The 20,359-nt window shown below is 38.4% G+C and overlaps 1 protein-coding gene across 2 annotated transcripts in view; it reads left to right on the top strand.

The window, feature by feature from the left end:
- LOC131685092 (dipeptidase 1) overlaps nt 1-20,359 on the top strand; it is a 789,457-nt gene that overhangs the window by 714,607 nt on the left and 54,491 nt on the right. For both annotated transcript variants that reach the window (XM_058968531.1, XM_058968530.1), the window contains 2 exons: nt 19,162-19,294; nt 19,370-19,767. In XM_058968531.1, the coding sequence (XP_058824514.1) occupies nt 19,162-19,294; nt 19,370-19,767 (531 nt within the window). The remainder of the gene's footprint in view (nt 1-19,161; nt 19,295-19,369; nt 19,768-20,359) is intronic.

The following is a 20,359-nucleotide window of genomic DNA, read 5'->3' as shown; positions in this document are numbered from 1 at the left end:
TAGCAATATAATTACTTTCCTGAATTTCGCCTTCTGTTCTAACAGATTGTGCAGCCGATTGCCGCACAGGATAATTGCAGATCTATTGCTACGTTTCGTACAATTTCTAGTTGAGGCTCATACATGGGCTGGGAAGGATTTTGGACTTACTATTATGTAGCCTGTCGATTGTTTTGGTATATCAGTGTGAGTTTATGTTATCTCTGAACTGAATATGATCTATAGTTTTGCTGGAAAATAATTCTATGGTTGCATCTCTGCATGCGCATGTAGTAGCCCAGCAATTATAGTAAACATTTAAATCGCCTAGAAAAATAATGTGAGTGGATTCGAATAAGGTTTATACGGGTATCCGAGGAAAACATGCTCAGAAACAAGCCGAAATACTTTCCCAATGCGTGAGGAATTGCAAGTGACCACCATTGTCGTTCTTATCACATTCATGACGCTTTGTAATTCCATTCCCTAGCGCGTACAGGAGACAACAATTTCTCAAATATTTTTTTTTACAAATTCACCCGAAAAAAATAACGAGGATTCAATTCTCTTGCCTCTTCCAGAAGTAAATTTTTTTACAATCCTCTCTGCTTCCAGCATAAATCTTTTATCTCTATTTTATCTTCTTTTTATACACCACCGCTCCCACCTAAGCTCTCGAGAGGAAACTGGCAGAAAAAAAGCAACCAACCCTCGGAACAATGCAAACCAGAGAATGCCCACAATTCGAACCGTAGCCGTCGACTTTCCGCAAAGGTACTTGAGCGGTACATACTTTCTTTTGATTTCAAGTAAAACCTACTCGTACCGTCATCGTCGTCGTCGTCGTCGTCGTCGTTGTCGTGGTGAAACTGCCGCTATTCGTGACCGGCCTGAAGCCATTTCCGGCCCAACTCTGCAGCAGCACTGAAAGATTGTCCAAATGGAGAAGGCGAGAAGCAACGACGAGCGAAAAAAAAAGTATAAAAGTGAAAATTGTTGTCGAGCTCAAAATCACAAACCAGTCCTCCTTGCTGTGGAAAAAAATCCCAAGGCGGTCCTTCAGCAGTCATTCCGTTTCCATCAGTCGGCGTTAAATCATATCTCTTTATTTGTCTTCGCGACACTCGGAGATGTGCCCCCGGGTGCAATGGTTCTGAGACTGGGCAAGGATATCACCGATGATGTGCTATATAGACACGGGTTCGTAGCTCAACGGCAGCGGACGCATTTTCGTCAGTATCCAAGACCGAAAAATAATAATGCTAATAACGAGAGTGTACTGTACACTGTACTTTACTGAAAAAAAAATCCTTTGGTTAAATGTGTCTAAAAATGTAATGATGGTTTCGCGATATTTTTTCCTTTATGGCAGTGCTCAGTAATTTAACTGGAATACGTAACAGATTGGTTTTACTAAGCAATTTGCGACTGCGAAACCGATTTCAAATTTCTTCTGAAACTTTTCCACAGAAGATTTCGAAGTAGAAGAAATCTTCCGCTCAAGGATTTTAAAGCATTCCTGGAAAAGACTATCTGAATATTGAAACATTTTTGGGAAATCTCAAATATATTCAAACTCTGAGAATATCAGTCTAAATATCTTGCAGTGATGTTAACTTCAGGAAAATATTTTGGTGAACCACGGTGCTACAAAATAGTACTGGCTTTACAAAATTTTGGTTGAAACTTTTAGGTGCCTTATGTTGGCGGCTATGATTGAGAAATGTTGATTCATGTGTGAGAATTTTCAACGTTTAACATAAAAGAGGAAATGCAACAGCACAATTTCTCCCGAAGAAAAAATCTAACGGTGGTTCCGGGAGGGTAAGGAGAAACAAGAGATAAGATTTAGTCAGTATGCTTAAGGCAGGGTACAGCAGTGAGAATCTCACACTACAACGAGTCATCAAGAAGTGACGTCTTTATAAGATTCCCTTTTAATGAAAAATACAAGCATTGTACTACTTGATCATACTGAGCCGATTGATATACTCCCCTTTCCAGAAAAAATCATCAAAATATCTTTCTCTTACCAATGAAACAATAAGTTGTGCATTTATAGATTCGAGTAATTTTGATGTTTCATTTTAAAATCAATTTTTGGACTACGTGTCATATAGTCACGCATAGAAAACCATTTTCGTTGCTATTCTCTGACAAATTATGTGAGATCGGAAAAACGGAAAAGTTCACGTAGATATCGTGGAAAGGAAGGTAGAGGCACCGGCTGTGTCCGCGATGAGTAGAGAAAGTTAATGCATGCAAAAACCTATAAACACTTTTTGAATAATTGGTCTGGGTCAAAACGCAACTGTAAAGTTTGGCTCGAATAGAGTTTTGTTACCTGCTGCTTTGTCATGGAGATGAAATCCCTCAATTGATATTTTAAGAAATCTTTGATTGGTTATGAAAACCTATGAAAGATAAACGGAAAACCCACTTTTTTAAATTATTTTTTCTAATAAAATCATGAGTTGCGTTTCGACGTCATCTCATCAGAAACCGACACTAACTTGGCACCGATATCGCATCGGGATATTAGAACATCTGCTCTAACGGAACATCATGGTTGACCAGTAGAGGGTGTCCCAAAATCAGGGTTACCATATTGACAGATTTTTCTGTAATGTTACAGATTTTTTCCCCAATTATTTATCACAGATTCTTTTTCACAGATGACAGATTGTTGGTATTTTGACGAAAATTTCACAGATTTTTGGAAATATTGTAATTTTTCACAGATTTTCACAGATTTTTTTTCCAGCTTTAATTATCACAGATGGCAAAGAGATATTTTTGACCGAAACACAGATTTTAATATGGCATCCCTGCCCAAAATAACGTTACACACCTAGAAAAAATAGTGTAAACTTACGTCTCCTGACCATGACATATACGAGCATCAAAAATGACTTAGTTTTACGTTTGATTTTAATTTTTCATGACGTTTAATTTCGTAAATCATGTAATTTTACTCCACATACAGCGTTTGTTCTGAATGGTAGGAAGTGTAATTTTATGTTATTGCGCATGTAAAGTATATTTTTCGTGTAGAATTAAATGGAACACGGTAATGTTATGTCATTTCGCAAATTACGGTTTGTTTAATTGTGTCATGTTTGCAATTACGTCAACGATAAAATTCAGATTTTTTTGGGTGTGTGTGTTAAAAAAGTCATCAGGCTTACTTCTTAAATGAAAGGCTGGGCATTAGGACCATTTTCTTCTTCGGAGTGAATTTGCTAAAATGCTCACTACTGGTGGCGAATTTTGATTTTTTTTAAATAGGGCCGGTTTTGGGTAAAATTTCAAATTCATGCCTGTTGAAGGACTCCTGAGCTGCTTTAGATTTTTTCAGCATTTTTTTATTTTTCTATAGATTTCAATGAAGAAGTTTGGCTAGTTAGTTTGTACAAATTTTGCTTTATAACAGCGGCAGAGCCATTAAAACTTAGTAAAAAGTGAAATTTTTGGTGTTTTTCTTAAAAACTGGGTATCTACAAAATTTTGAAAGTATAGAAAACACTTTAAATAGTTGAGCCGAATACAGGGGCGTAATTTTGTTAAAAAAGTATATAGCTACAGCTAATGGGGTATGAGTTATCAAGTTTTGTTAAATAATCTTTTGACATTTTATGCTATTCATCAAAAATAACACTGCTCTACAAAATAAAACAATTTAAGTGGGCTTCGTCCACATATTATGAAATATGAAAAATAACGTTTTCCGTTTGTCTCTAGTACATCAGAATAGGTTTTTATGAGCATTTGATATTTTTTTTTAAATTTTTTAGTGTAACAATAGCACCCTAGCGGGGTTGAAAATTACTAAAATTAAATAAATATGTCGAGGTCGTGTATGTTATGGCATATATTTGAAGGCTGAATTGATCGGCGTATTCACATTTTGTATATAAGGTCTTCCATGTTAGGAACTTTAAAGTGAAGAAAAATGCAGAAGAGTGAGGTGTGTGTTGAAAAACTGATCTTCACAGTTTAGTTCACATAATTCCGAAATAGTCAAATTTGGGGCCTTTGTATCTTCGAAAAAGTTTTACAACAGAATACAGCGCATCTTATAATACAATAATTTTGGTGAAGATGCCTCCTAGAAGTAATTATGAAGAATTAACTAATCAAAAAATAATTAGAGACTTGGCGTCATTTGCAAAGTTATCATTATTTTTATAATTTGTTACAAAAAAATCATCAAATGCTAATTACACCCCGTCCTGACATACTAAAAACATACAGAAAACGCCATTTTCGATAATTTTTCTACAATTTTCCGAAAAACATTCGAATTGATTTACTTTTTGGAACAGTATTATTTTTGAATTGCTAAAAAAAATGTCAGAGGTTATCTAACAAAAACTTCCATAACTTATACCCCATTAGCCGTAGCTATACACTTTCTTCAGCAAAATTACGCCACTGTACTCGGCTCAACTATTTGAAGTGCTTTATACACTTTTAAAATTTTGTAGAAACTCAGTTTTGAAGAAAAGCAACTGAAAACCCCAAAAATTTCACTTGTTCTAAGTTTTAATGGCTCTGCAGCTCTTATAATTCAAAATTACAAACCTCTCTATTTGGATCTCTAGAAAAATAAAAATCCAGTCAAAAGCATTTCATGCATTTTTTTTTTGAAAAAGCAAAAGACAGCTCGTTGGTAGTGCTATCGAAGTTCGAAAAAACAAGTTGGATTGAAAAATATATTGAAGGTTGGCGGAGTTATGCCCCATCCCATGTAGCGAGTTTTTTGGCAGAGGTTTGCGGTGAACGCTCTCCAAGCCGAACCGCTCAACTGAAATCAAAAAAGTAAAAAGATTATCGAAGAAAAATTTATAGTAGTGTACTTGAATGGATCAGTTTCCCAATAAAAAAAAAATTTCCTGCAAAAAAACATATTAACCAAAAAATTGAGTTTTGTGGTGCCGAAAAATTTTAAACAATAATTCATGGCAAAGAATCAAATTTTTTTGGATGAAAAAAACCGTTCAAGTACATGAGAATCTAAATACAAACAATTAAAACAAAATTTGAAAATCGGCTGAATAGATTTTGCGATATCACGTTCACCGCAACGGTACCTCTCCAATCGAATAAAAAAACTGGTATGCACTGTTATAGTAAATTAACTAAAATAAGATGTTAACGATAGTGAATTCAAGTGAGATTCCTCAAATTTTAATGACACATAACATGGGTCTTTCATATATTTACAATACGTTAAAAAATGAAAAAAGCGAATATTGATGGGACAATCACGCACACGCAACTTGCAATTGCCCGTGGAGACCTTCTTCCATCTCGGAAAAATATGTGCTTCCTCCTCCTCCTACTGAATTTTGGGGGTCACTCACTTTCCACTCGTAGCCGTCATTGTCAAGGCCGATATGGTGATCGTGATCAGATGATCTTTTTTGTTTCTTCAACTTACGGGTCACAAGTGTGAGCTTGTCTTCTTTATTTTGTTATTGGCTTCTTCAGTAATTGTGATGGTTGTTGATTTGGAGGTACCGAGTGCAGCTTTTGCTGTTGTCATTATTGCCTGAATCGCGCACACTAATTACTGTGTTTTTTTTTGATTGAGATGACTGTGTGTCGTATTGGATGGCAGCAGATAAACTGTTTTAGCCCTCTTTAGGTTTTAATTTTTTGTAACGAATAAGGTGTTGACGGGTCAAATTGACCCGGATCTTGAGCTCAGTTTTAAGGCACATTTTTCAGCCTAATCTGTATGTACTCGCATCAAAATTGTTTGTTAATGATCCCATTCGGCACCCATTCCCAACTTGATCAAAATTAGTAATGTTTACCAGAAGCTAACAAACAATTTGGGTACAAGAGCATCAAGATTTGGCTGAAATAGATGTCTTAAAACTGTGTTTGAAGTCCGGGTTAATTAGACCTTACTCATATTTTTGTGTGTAGCCTTTCAGAAATGTACGAAAATTATAAATTCTATTGAAAATCGTTGCATTACATGAAAGAGGCAAACTGCTAGACACAAAACTCCAACTCCTAAAGAAGATTAACTATTCCTGTGCATGATTTCTCGTAATGTGCAGTTTGATCACAGAACGGGCATGCATTAATATGTCCTGGAAACAAACTTATAAGCGTTGGATGTCTCTCTACTGTTTCATCGAATACCACAAATTGCATAATGAATCAGGTAAAGCGACTAAAATATTGCTACTGGTTGCAACATTAAGTTTCTCGCAACAATATTGTTTGAAGTCCAAAAATGGAAGTAAATTTTGATACATACTTACAAGGTTCGTTGACCTATGTGTGATCGACATCCAGCCTAACGTAAAGACAAAGTCAATGAACTGGACTCCACACTTTCAAAAAGCGAGTGATCAAATTGCTACTGAAAACTGCGAGCTGTCAAACCACATGTTTTTCAAATTGTAAAGATGGTACTTTCATAGACAGATCCGTCGAACTAAGCAGTCTATGAGGAAAATTAAATAGAAGAATAGTAAGTGCCAGTTCGTTTAGAATCCAGTTTTTAGTGCCTCAAGCAATATTACTACTATACTCAATTCTTGCTAAAATGAAAATATCTTATACTCTCATCTCTAGAATAGCAAACTGTTTAACTTTTATTGAGCACATGAACAAGTATTTTAAATGTTGTACAGTTTTCGGAGAACAATAGCTTCTGCATCATATCTTTTACAACATGTTTACATCAAGTTATTCGGACATTTTATTGAGTATCCACCAGACGAAAGTTTGTCACAAATTTTTCACTATAAGGCGAAATTATTCCGTCAACTTTCATACTTGTTTACTAATTAAAGTTTTTTTTTTAAATTTTTTAGTGTAACAATAGCACCCTAGCGGGGTTGAAAATTACTAAAATTAAATAAATATGTCGAGGTCGTGTATGTTATGGCATATATTTGAAGGCTGAATTGATCGGCGTATTCACATTTTGTATATAAGGTCTTCCATGTTAGGAACTTTAAAGTGAAGAAAAATGCAGAAGAGTGAGGTGTGTGTTGAAAAACTGATCTTCACAGTTTAGTTCACATAATTCCGAAATAGTCAAATTTGGGGCCTTTGTATCTTCGAAAAAGTTTTACAACAGAATACAGCGCATCTTATAATACAATAATTTTGGTGAAGATGCCTCCTAGAAGTAATTATGAAGAATTAACTAATCAAAAAATAATTAGAGACTTGGCGTCATTTGCAAAGTTATCATTATTTTTATAATTTGTTACAAAAAAATCATCAAATGCTAATTACACCCCGTCCTGACATACTAAAAACATACAGAAAACGCCATTTTCGATAATTTTTCTACAATTTTCCGAAAAACATTCGAATTGATTTACTTTTTGGAACAGTATTATTTTTGAATTGCTAAAAAAAATGTCAGAGGTTATCTAACAAAAACTTCCATAACTTATACCCCATTAGCCGTAGCTATACACTTTCTTCAGCAAAATTACGCCACTGTACTCGGCTCAACTATTTGAAGTGCTTTATACACTTTTAAAATTTTGTAGAAACTCAGTTTTGAAGAAAAGCAACTGAAAACCCCAAAAATTTCACTTGTTCTAAGTTTTAATGGCTCTGCAGCTCTTATAATTCAAAATTACAAACCTCTCTATTTGGATCTCTAGAAAAATAAAAATCCAGTCAAAAGCATTTCATGCATTTTTTTTTTGAAAAAGCAAAAGACAGCTCGTTGGTAGTGCTATCGAAGTTCGAAAAAACAAGTTGGATTGAAAAATATATTGAAGGTTGGCGGAGTTATGCCCCATCCCATGTAGCGAGTTTTTTGGCAGAGGTTTGCGGTGAACGCTCTCCAAGCCGAACCGCTCAACTGAAATCAAAAAAGTAAAAAGATTATCGAAGAAAAATTTATAGTAGTGTACTTGAATGGATCAGTTTCCCAATAAAAAAAAAATTTCCTGCAAAAAAACATATTAACCAAAAAATTGAGTTTTGTGGTGCCGAAAAATTTTAAACAATAATTCATGGCAAAGAATCAAATTTTTTTGGATGAAAAAAACCGTTCAAGTACATGAGAATCTAAATACAAACAATTAAAACAAAATTTGAAAATCGGCTGAATAGATTTTGCGATATCACGTTCACCGCAACGGTACCTCTCCAATCGAATAAAAAAACTGGTATGCACTGTTATAGTAAATTAACTAAAATAAGATGTTAACGATAGTGAATTCAAGTGAGATTCCTCAAATTTTAATGACACATAACATGGGTCTTTCATATATTTACAATACGTTAAAAAATGAAAAAAGCGAATATTGATGGGACAATCACGCACACGCAACTTGCAATTGCCCGTGGAGACCTTCTTCCATCTCGGAAAAATATGTGCTTCCTCCTCCTCCTACTGAATTTTGGGGGTCACTCACTTTCCACTCGTAGCCGTCATTGTCAAGGCCGATATGGTGATCGTGATCAGATGATCTTTTTTGTTTCTTCAACTTACGGGTCACAAGTGTGAGCTTGTCTTCTTTATTTTGTTATTGGCTTCTTCAGTAATTGTGATGGTTGTTGATTTGGAGGTACCGAGTGCAGCTTTTGCTGTTGTCATTATTGCCTGAATCGCGCACACTAATTACTGTGTTTTTTTTTGATTGAGATGACTGTGTGTCGTATTGGATGGCAGCAGATAAACTGTTTTAGCCCTCTTTAGGTTTTAATTTTTTGTAACGAATAAGGTGTTGACGGGTCAAATTGACCCGGATCTTGAGCTCAGTTTTAAGGCACATTTTTCAGCCTAATCTGTATGTACTCGCATCAAAATTGTTTGTTAATGATCCCATTCGGCACCCATTCCCAACTTGATCAAAATTAGTAATGTTTACCAGAAGCTAACAAACAATTTGGGTACAAGAGCATCAAGATTTGGCTGAAATAGATGTCTTAAAACTGTGTTTGAAGTCCGGGTTAATTAGACCTTACTCATATTTTTGTGTGTAGCCTTTCAGAAATGTACGAAAATTATAAATTCTATTGAAAATCGTTGCATTACATGAAAGAGGCAAACTGCTAGACACAAAACTCCAACTCCTAAAGAAGATTAACTATTCCTGTGCATGATTTCTCGTAATGTGCAGTTTGATCACAGAACGGGCATGCATTAATATGTCCTGGAAACAAACTTATAAGCGTTGGATGTCTCTCTACTGTTTCATCGAATACCACAAATTGCATAATGAATCAGGTAAAGCGACTAAAATATTGCTACTGGTTGCAACATTAAGTTTCTCGCAACAATATTGTTTGAAGTCCAAAAATGGAAGTAAATTTTGATACATACTTACAAGGTTCGTTGACCTATGTGTGATCGACATCCAGCCTAACGTAAAGACAAAGTCAATGAACTGGACTCCACACTTTCAAAAAGCGAGTGATCAAATTGCTACTGAAAACTGCGAGCTGTCAAACCACATGTTTTTCAAATTGTAAAGATGGTACTTTCATAGACAGATCCGTCGAACTAAGCAGTCTATGAGGAAAATTAAATAGAAGAATAGTAAGTGCCAGTTCGTTTAGAATCCAGTTTTTAGTGCCTCAAGCAATATTACTACTATACTCAATTCTTGCTAAAATGAAAATATCTTATACTCTCATCTCTAGAATAGCAAACTGTTTAACTTTTATTGAGCACATGAACAAGTATTTTAAATGTTGTACAGTTTTCGGAGAACAATAGCTTCTGCATCATATCTTTTACAACATGTTTACATCAAGTTATTCGGACATTTTATTGAGTATCCACCAGACGAAAGTTTGTCACAAATTTTTCACTATAAGGCGAAATTATTCCGTCAACTTTCATACTTGTTTACTAATTAAAGTTTTTTGTTCGATCGGGTCCGATGGTTAAAAAAGAAAGGCACTGGTCTTAAAAGTCAGTCGTCGTATATTCGAGTCCCAATTAGGAAGGATTCTTATTGTCAATAGGATCATAACACCAGCCATGTAATTCCTATAGACCAAAAATCGCCCGCCAAGTCTATGAAAACAGATGGTCGAGTTCCGCTACTCAACGTAGTTACACGAGTTGGCTTTATAATTTGCGAAAATTAATTCATAATAAAGAAAATTGCAATTTATTTCTGGTAATTTTTGGGAGGCTTTAGCACCTCCCCCCCTCCGCCACTTTCTTTAGCTACTTTCCTGCTGTTCTTATAGCAGAGCCGAACTGGATGCAAAGAGCATTTTCTTTTGTTCCGACGATCGGGAGTTGTTGAGACTGTCGGTGGCGATCTTCTTGCCAATGACAACAACCAAGACAGTTGCCAAACGGTGTTTGATTGGCTCGGACGCAACAAGTTCTCCCAATTGAATCCCGGAGAAAAAAAATTGTTGATGGCAACAAATGAAGGACAGTTATATTCTACTAAGCGACAGGAACTGAAGGACCAGGGGACTCCGAAGCGAGATCCTATACCGTTGGCTAATCCACGAAATTTTAACAATATTCCGCGCTCATCGCTAGTCGACAATGATGAATTTCCAAACGGCAGCGCGACATACAGCTTCGTCCAAGGATCCAAGGAAGAATGCGCTTCTGTGTCGAGTATAAAGAGTGTGCGTCGATGTACTTGTCGCTGCAGGTATCAGAATCTAATGGACGAAATCGAATGGAATTGAATGAAGCTCGGACGGTGAAGAAACTGTATTTTCCAAAACAGAAGATTAACTTCGAAGAGATCGTCAGTCACTATCCCCACTTAAATGGTTTGTATGCAGCTGAATATGTCGGTGACGAACCTAAACTTCTCATAGGTCTCAACAACATTCACTTGTTGGCTCCTATCGACTCTCGCTTAGGAAAGATCAACGAACCGATCGCAGTTAGGTTGCAGCTCGGTTGGACGATTTATGGACCGCGAGGAAGTACACCTATAAGGGAGTTTCTTGGCTGTCATTATGGACACACGAACCAACAGTTACACGACTTGATGCGAGAGTATTTCTCAGTGGAAGAAGCTGCAATTACCGTGAACCAGTTACCGGAGTCCGAAGCTGATCGTCGAGCTAGAGAACTTCTGCATAGTACGACCGTGCGCGTTGATGGTCAATTCGAGACAGGCCTTCTTTGGAAACAGGACGATTTTAAACTACCAGATAGCTACAACATCCCGCTCTGAGCCGACTCATCGGCCTCGAGCGGCGCCTCAAGAAGGATCCTTCACTCGACAGAATTTTAAGACAACATATAGAGGATTATCAGGCAAAACGCTATGCCCACAAGGCTACGGCAGATGAGTTGTTGTTGGCAGACTCTAAAAGAATCTGGTATCTGCCCCTGAGTGTGGTTCTTCACCCGAAGAAGCCTGGTAAAGTGCGCATCGTTTGGGATGCGTCGGCTCAAGTGAAAGGTACATCGCTAAATTCAATGCTTTTACCTGGACCTGATCTGCTAACATCATTGCCGGCTATAATTCAACAATTTCGAGAACGATCAGTAGCGTTTGGAGCGGATATACGTGAAATGTATCACCAAATTCGAATAAGGGAGGGCGCGCAGCGCTTTTTATTTCGGGCAAACCCTTTGGTTCCGCCGGACGTGTATATAATGGACGTGGCTACTTTCGGCGCAGCTTGCTCTCCCGCATCTGCCCAATACATAAAGAATCTGAATGCATCTCAACACGCTGATCGGTTTCCCATTGCAGCCAAGGCTATAGTTCGTCGACACTACGTCGACGATTACCTTGACAGTACCGATACAGTCGAAGAGGCGATAGAACGAGCAAAGCAGGTTCGATACGTGCACGCTCAGGCCGGGTTTACTATTCGCAATTGGGTCTCGAACTCAGCAACTTTATTGCAAGCATTGGGGGAAACAGAGAGTGAAGAGAAGATTCCGCTGTACGTTGGTAAAGTCGGTTTGAACGAGCAAGTGTTGGGGATAGTATGGCGACCGATATAGGATGTTTTTGTTTTTTCAATCAGTTTCCGTGATGAATTACTCCCGTATGTCACAGACGCCCAACAAAACGCATTGCTCTTCGTTGCGTAATGAGCTTGTTTGATCCGCTTGGGCTATTAGCACCGTTCACGGTAAGATTTTACTACAAAACCTGTGGCGTAGTGGTTGCAACTGGGATCAAGAAATGGACGACGAATGTTTTGCAGGCTGGTCCCGATGGAAGACCGTGCTCCCAGTCATCGAGAATGTAAGGATTCCTCGCTGCTACTTACGTGGAGCCCCTCCTGAAGCTTATGACACACTCCAACTACACGTGTTCGTTGATGCCAGCGAACAAGCATATGGTGGTGCTGCCTACTTTCGAGTTATGGCATCGGAAGGTCCACGTTGCTCGTTGGTCATGGCGAAAACGAAAGTCGCTCCTTTGAAACAGTTGTCCATTCCTCGTATGGAATTGCAAGGGGCCGTCCTAGGAGCACGCTTGCTCAATATCGTCGAATCGAATCATGAGTTGAAGGTGAAGAAACGTGTGCTGTGGACCGACTCCATGAACGTTTTATCGTGGATCCGGTCGGATCAGAGAAAATACAAACCTTTTGTTGCCTTTAGAATTGGAGAAATTTTACAGGAGACTAAAATCGACGAATGGCGAACATCGCTGATATCCTGACCAAATGGGGTAAGGGGCCTTGTCTGGAATCAGATGGATTCTGGTTTAATGGAGTACAACTAATGTATCTTTCGGAAGACAAATGGCCAAAGCAAAATCTACCACCACCAAATACGATGGAAGAATTGCGTATATGTCACATGTTTCACACGGAGTTAGTCGATGAACCACTTGTAGATGCCACTCGTATATCTCGCTGGAATGTGCTGCTACGCACTATATGCTGTGTTTATCGCTTTATCTCCAATTGCCGCCGCAAGGCTTGTCAGCTGCCCATCGAAGCTATTCCGGATGTGCGAAGACTAGTTTTGCAGCCGGTGTTTTCTGATACCGTTCCATTAAAGCAGGAAGAGTTCGCGTTAGCTGAAATTGTACTCTGGAAGATTGCCCAACGTGAAGGCTTTGCTTGTGAGATGGGAATACTCTTAAAAAACCGTGAGCTGCCGAAGGAGAAATGGATGCCGATCGAGAAATCAAGCGAAATTTATCATTGCCTTTTTTAGACGAATTTGGAGTACTGCGAATGGAAGGGCGAACGAAAAGTGCAGATTTCATACCATATGACGCAAGGTATCCTATCATTCTTCCAAAGACGCATGAAGTAACTTATCGTCTGCTGGAATACTACCATCGTCTATATAGCCATGCCAACAAAGAGACGGTGTTTAATAAAATTCGGCAAAGATTTTACATTCCGAACTTACGGGCGTGCGTGGCAAAAGCTATGACGAGATGTCAATGGTGTAAAATTAACAAATATCGGCCTCAATTTCCTAGAATGGCACCACTTTCAGTAGAGCGTCTCACACCATTCCTAAAGCCATTTAGCTACGTTGGGATCGATTACTTCGGTCCGGTAGAAGTCACCGTTGGGCGACGCGTTGAGAAGAGGTGGATAGTGTTCTTAACGTGTCTTACTGTACGCGCCATTCACTTAGAGGTGTCATACAGGCTGAACACTGACTCGTGCATTATGGCCATCCGGAGATTTGTGATGCGTAGAGGGCCACCAATTGCGATCTTTTCGGATAACGGGACAAATCTGAAGGCTGCAAACAAAGAATTGCAAGAGCAAATTCGACGTATTGGTACGTCCTGTGCAAACGTATTCACAAATGCCAGAACACGATGGAGTTTCAATCCCCCATCTGCCCCTCATATGGGAGCCATTTAGGAACGTATGGTGCGTACTGTCAAGTCAACTATAGCAACATTAAGTGCGGGGCATAGGATGAACGACGAAGTGCTACTAACCGTGATTGCTGAGGCCGAAGAAATAGTAAACTGTAGGCCACTAGTATATGTATAGCAGGAATCCTCGGATGCCGAAGCCATTACACCAAACCATTTTGTACGAGGTGTTGCTACGGAACTAATGGACATTAACATTTCGGATGAGCTGTGGAGACGATGGCTTAAGGAATACGTTCCCTCACTGAATCGAGCCACAAAATGGCTTGAAGACAGCAAACCGCTAAAGATAGGCGATCTCGTGTTCATCACTGACGACCACAATCGGAACAAATGGGTACGTGGGCAGGTCGATCGGGTCATCACTGGCAAAGATGGACGTGTGCGGCAGGCGATGGTTCGTACAGTTGGTAGAGTGTACAGAAAACCAGTGACTAAGCTTGCGACGATCGAGATAATGTGTAAAGGTAAATCTTCACCAGGTACTGAGGCTGGAGAAGTTTTACGGGCCGGGGAAGTGTTAAAACCACTGGGCAGCAGCAATTCTGGCTTACCTGGGCGCGATAAACCTTGAATTAGGTGACAGATAAGAGAAGAAGAGGAAGATTAAAAGGTAGGAGTAAAGCATTTTTCACAGCGAGTGTTCTTTATATTACATACAAAAGTTATATATTTAATTAAATATTCATTGAATTTAAATCTCTAACGTTGAATTACATGAAGGAATTATTAAATAAGTGAGACCCCTTTCATACTTAATGCCAGATACTTACAAACCTTACTTATTGAATAGAAAGCGTAGGCAGAAGTTTTGAGGGCTCTAACACGTTGTTCGTCATAAAAAGGAACTAAACTTTGTAAGTTTAGGGTATCCGCGAATAATGTTCTAAATACTTATATAAAAAAACATTAAATATTTTTTCAGTTTGAGCTGATTCAAAAGAACTGCTGCAAGAATATAGTTCCATTTGCCTACCGAAACAGGAGTTGATGCTGTAGTACTGGGTTTGCTGCTTGCTTTTTGTTGCATCAATGAATGTGAGCAGTCTTGCGAAACACCCATTCCAGTAATGGCCAAGGGAGGAACCGGTCAAACAGGGATTATCCCTGGTTGGGGCCGCCGTTTGGTATCTTAAGAATTCTAGGCTGGCCGGAAGCTGATGGTTGTGAGTTGTTGGGTTGGCGTATCGGCAATCGGGATAGTGTTAGTGACTGTGTTTTTATTCTGTATGTGGATGATTTACGGCTAGCTGCTGTTCATGAATTGCGGCTAGCTGCTGTTGACTGGAATGTCATTTTTAATATGTTTTAATATAAAAAACAAGCTCACCGTAACAAAACTACAAACAACAATTTACATTTAAACCGAAGCGACGAAGTTTTGCCTAGAACCTCTGTTCACTGCATTAAACACCCAACAACTCCTGAAAATTTCTCGTCAAAGAACTATTTATAACACGGTGCTGTTATTTTGTACTTTTCGAGTGACCTAGCATAGGTTGCACGTCTTATCAAATGTCACATAAAGCAATATTTGAAAAATATTGTACACCCTTAAATTCAATTTTGTGATACTTTCAACACTAACAAATTGTTGGTTGGATCAAGAAAAATCCGATACTAATTTTGTGGCTAAAACAACATTGTGAATAGAAAACGAAAATTGTAACTAAGGTTCTAAAATCGTAAACATAAATCACGTTTCTCTACCATAAAAATGCGATAGTAAGTTAATGAAAAAATATCACCGTTACGTGATGAGAAATTACGTACATCACAACTAAGCTCCTAAAATCATGACCACTGGTTAACTATCGGCTCTTTAGTGGAAATAGTTCTTACTTATTATGAACAATATTCATAGCAAAACCTAAACATGTCCAGGAAACAATACTAGTAACCCGATCAGAAACACATAACAAAAATATTTCAAAAACATATCTTGCGTTGTCACTTGTTATAATTTTCTGTTATTTTAACTACTAACGAGACCTAATTTATAACACAATTTGTTACGAAAATTGCATTTTGTTATAGACTTGTTATTTCATTCTGATCGGGAACCCAACCAAACTTTCGAATGTTACGATATGTGTATTGCTGGTGTAAACTAGTTTTTTTGGAAACAGAAAAAATTTTGTGAATACGTGGTTTATTATGCATTCTTCAAAGAAATTAGTAGCTTCAGTTGATAAATCGTTCAGTTCGCGAAATCGTGATTTTTTCCATGAATTTATGACCGGTTTTTTTGGTCATCTAACCGAGAAACTTAGGGTGTTTTGCAAAAAATTACTTTCAAATTAAGATTGAAAACACTTGGGACTAAAAAGGTTCATTATCCACTAAGATGCTGGGGTTGTACTGTTCTAACATGCTGCTCCACTAAATATATCTTTAAGCTTGGATACAAAAACTCCGAAACAAGGAATCACTACTATATGAGTCACCCTAAAACAGACTACATCAACTGGTCAATGTTAGGTCAGAACAGCCCAAGTGACAATGTATTGATTTCGAGAAAAACGTGTTTAAAGTTTGAATTGCAGCATCCTTTAGATTTATAATTGGAAAATAATGTTTGCCATATATTCCTGTTTATTGCTTCATATTTAAAATCTGGTAAAAGTCGAATGTAGTTGAAGAAATTCTTTATCCAGTATTATAATTAACTCATTTTTTGATGTTTTGCGATTTAGTCCAGTCTGACTTAGTGCCGACCAACTATGTGCACTAATGCGTTTCTCAACAGGAAGTTTTTCGATCATACTATACCTCCGTTTTTTCAATGAAATATAGAACTGAAATGTGCAATATGGCCTGAATTTCAAGACTTCAAAAGTTAATATCACGAGACTGCTCTAGATTTACCGCAAAAGTTATCCAAACAAATCTATTCCCAATTGGTTTGTTGCATAAAGCTATAACGTATCTAAAATTGTCATTTTTTCAAGGTAAAACAGAAATATCTTTAAATGTCCCGATTATACATTTCCAACACATCACTAAACCCTTCCAGACAAATCAAAATAAACTGAATTTCGTTAAGTTAGCGAGATTTTGAAATTCGACGTATTTCTTCGGACTAATTTCCAAGACCCGTTTTACCCCACTTTCCATATATGAATCATTTTTTGTTTCAACTTACCTTCTTTTTTACTTTTTAACGATATCGAATTAGGTATTGATTACTTATTCCTATTTTTAATTCGTTTATTTGGCACGTGTTAAATAAACGAATTAAAAATAAGAAACAGATTTCATACTATGTTGCGTTTCGGCTTCGCCTCTTCAGAAACCGACACTAACGTATTGTCGGAATAGATTAGCGCCGGCTTGACGCAAATCCCTTAAAACTAAAACACACTATGTGTTTCAATCAAACGACTGATCAAACGTGATGTCCCGTTCGAGCAGAAGTTCTGTTTATGCCGATGAGACACAAGTGAAGCCGAAACTTGTCTTGGCTTAGCAGGCCTATGCGAAAGCACTATGCTATATTTCACCCTAAGGAGGAAAATTTGGTAAAAACCAAAATTTCTCACTAGGGTGAAAATTTGTTGGTAAGAACCAGTCTTTGTACAGGAGGGCACAAATCCTTATTTCATACTATGTTGCGTTTCGGCTTCGCCTCTTCAGAAACCGACACTAACGTATTGTCGGAATAGATTAGCGCCGGCTTGACGGTTCTTACCAACAAATTTTCACCCTAGTGAGAAATTTTGGTTTTTACCAAATTTTCCTCCTTAGGGTGAAATATAGCATAGTGCTTTCGCATAGGCCTGCTAAGCCAAGACAAGTTTCGGCTTCACTTGTGTCTCATCGGCATAAACAGAACTTTTGCTCGAACGGGACATCACGTTTGATCAGTCGTTTGATTGAAACACATAGTGTGTTTTAGTTTTAAGGGATTTGCGTCAAGCCGGCGCTAATCTATTCCGACAATACGTTAGTGTCGGTTTCTGAAGAGGCGAAGCCGAAACGCAACATAGTATGAAATAAGGATTTGTGCCCTCCTGTACAAAGACTGGTTCTTACCAACAAATTTTCACCCTAGTGAGAAATTTTGGTTTTTACCAAATTTTCCTCCTTAGGGTGAAATATAGCATAATAAGAAACAGGCTTAAAATTTTGCGGACTAATCTTTTGTCTTCTACTAGCAGGAGTCGAACTTAAGTAACGTTACTACGAATAACTCCAGTTTACCAACATGTACGCTGATAGTTGCATCAATATCGTAGCACATCAACACGAGTAGTGACACATTTTTTTGAAAACTAGCTTCTAGTGACTTATGACCAAATCAAATTGTAGAAAAAATATTCAACTCCTGAAATTTTTAAAATTGAAAGTTTAGAAATATGTCAAAACAGTTATCGGAAAACGAAGCAGCCATTATGTATGTCAGTAGTATTTTCGAATCATACTCTCTTTTCTGTACCATCGTTTCATCTTATTATCAAGATAAGTCCCAAATCCTCTGGTTATGAAAATATTGCAGACGAAAAAAGCAAAAAACCCAATAAATATTTCACCAGCATGGCTCTAATCCACACACATTCTTATTTCGTGTTCCCTTTTTCCCCTTTGACCTCGAGGTATAGTTTCTTTTTTCGTGAAAAGATGATTCCATGCGCAGAAAATCTCTCCAGTAGCGTTTCATCTTCATTAGTGGAGTGGTTCGATCGACCTTCAAATCCTAGGCTACGGTCATGTCAGTAGATAATGAAATCCATTTGCTACAGACCGACGCGACCGAGCTTCTTTTATTAAATGCTATGCCATTGTTGTTATGATAAACGGTGTGTTTGGGTTGCGGTCAATTTCACTGAGTTGAATCAAAAGAACTTTTTTTTCTGAGCAGTGATAGATCTGTTAACTCGTGAAAAGGTCACTTATAATTTCTCGACGTGTCGATTGCCGCTCTATGTTGTTCGCAAATACTAGAAGAGGTATTGCCATAAAATCTCCCTACTTCGAAACCGTATCCAGCAGAGATTCGTCTATCCTCGTAAGTTGAAGTGACCAAGAAAAACAGCTTCGCAATGAGCTACTTTGTTATTGCCGACATTATTTATTTTATGAACCTCTCAGAGCGGCTTTTCCCACCCAGAGGAGACAGCCGTTATTCGCCGGTTTACCTCCTGGGGACATTCGCCAGCAGTTATCTACTCACAGTCTCAGTAAACACAGGCGCGTTGCGTAAATCACTCCATCATCATCTCGGCTATTTTCTACGGAGCAAAAAGTCAGCAACAAATGGTTTGCTGGTGTTTGCTGCAAGATTTACGACCTGTTCGTGATTTCCAAGGAGCCACCCATTGTGCGATTGCTTAAAATTATCATTTGACCATCGGATATGCTTCTATCGTTTCAGTTCTGGTCAGCATATGCGCCCTGCTCCTCGCAGCACCTGGACGCCGTGCAGCTAACGTTAGAACAGATAGACTTAATACGCAGATTAGTGAATCTTTACCCGCAGCACATGGCTCTGGTGACGACAGCCGACGGTAAGTAATCAAAAATTTAATTAAATTTTCCAAATCTCAACAACTTATCCTTATCGTGCCGCCATTCTCCGGCAGGCATCGCGGAGAGCCACCGGTCCGGCAAGCTGGCCAGTCTAATCGGAATCGAGGGTGGCCACTCGATCGGAACCAGTTTGGGTGTGCTGCGGACATTCTACCAGCTCGGTGCCCGGTATCTCACCCTGACGCACACCTGCAACACACCGTGGGCCGATTGCTGCAAAGTTGATGAACCGGGACGGGTTCCCCACATCGGGGGCCTGTCGCACTTCGGCACGCTGGTGGTCACTGAGATGAACCGGCTCGGGATGATCGTGGATCTGTCCCACGTATCGGTCCCAACGATGCTGGACGCGTTGGCCACCTCCAAGGCGCCCGTCATCTTCTCCCACTCGTCGGCCCACGCCATCTGCAATAGCTCGCGGAACGTGCCGGATCACGTGCTGAAGCGATTGGTGAGTGGGGATTTTCACCGGGTTAATTGTGTGGTGTATGTGAGTGTCTGTGCGTTAACCGTATTAGGTTATCATCGATTCGTTCTTCACTCGTATAGTTTGCATTTATGTCTTGTCAGATTTTTTTTATTTAGTGGCTACAAATAATGAAAATAATCAAGATAATTGTGGAACACGAAACTTTTGAAATATAGTTTGTTCATATTTACCAACATTGCTTTTTAAACGAAATATTTAGTATTTTTTCCGAAAAAGTAACTACCAGCCATGGGTCCTTTTTAAATTTTATTTGCATATAGTAACATTGTTCTAAGCCTCGACTTTAGCTTGCTCATGAAATTTTCGCTGCAGAGGTTCGATTAGGTACCTGTTTCAAAATAGGCTACTTCAGAGATTACCTTTTTCCAGAAAGAGCCGGGTGCAAAGCAGTGAAGAAGTTATCTGCACTATTTTGTTTTCAAACTAATTACCATAATTTGTTTTCCTTTTGGAAGTTTACTAGTTCACTTGGGATGAATATTAGAGGCGATAACATAAGGATTGGACTACGTCCACGTCCACCATTGTATATGAATAACTTTAGGTGATGTGT

The sequence above is a fragment of the Topomyia yanbarensis genome, chromosome 2 (genome assembly GCF_030247195.1).
Source record: "Topomyia yanbarensis strain Yona2022 chromosome 2, ASM3024719v1, whole genome shotgun sequence".
Classification (NCBI taxonomy): Eukaryota; Metazoa; Arthropoda; class Insecta; order Diptera; family Culicidae; genus Topomyia; species Topomyia yanbarensis.
The sequence above is the reverse complement of the archived record's forward strand: the minus strand, read 5'-3'. Positions and strand labels throughout refer to the sequence as shown.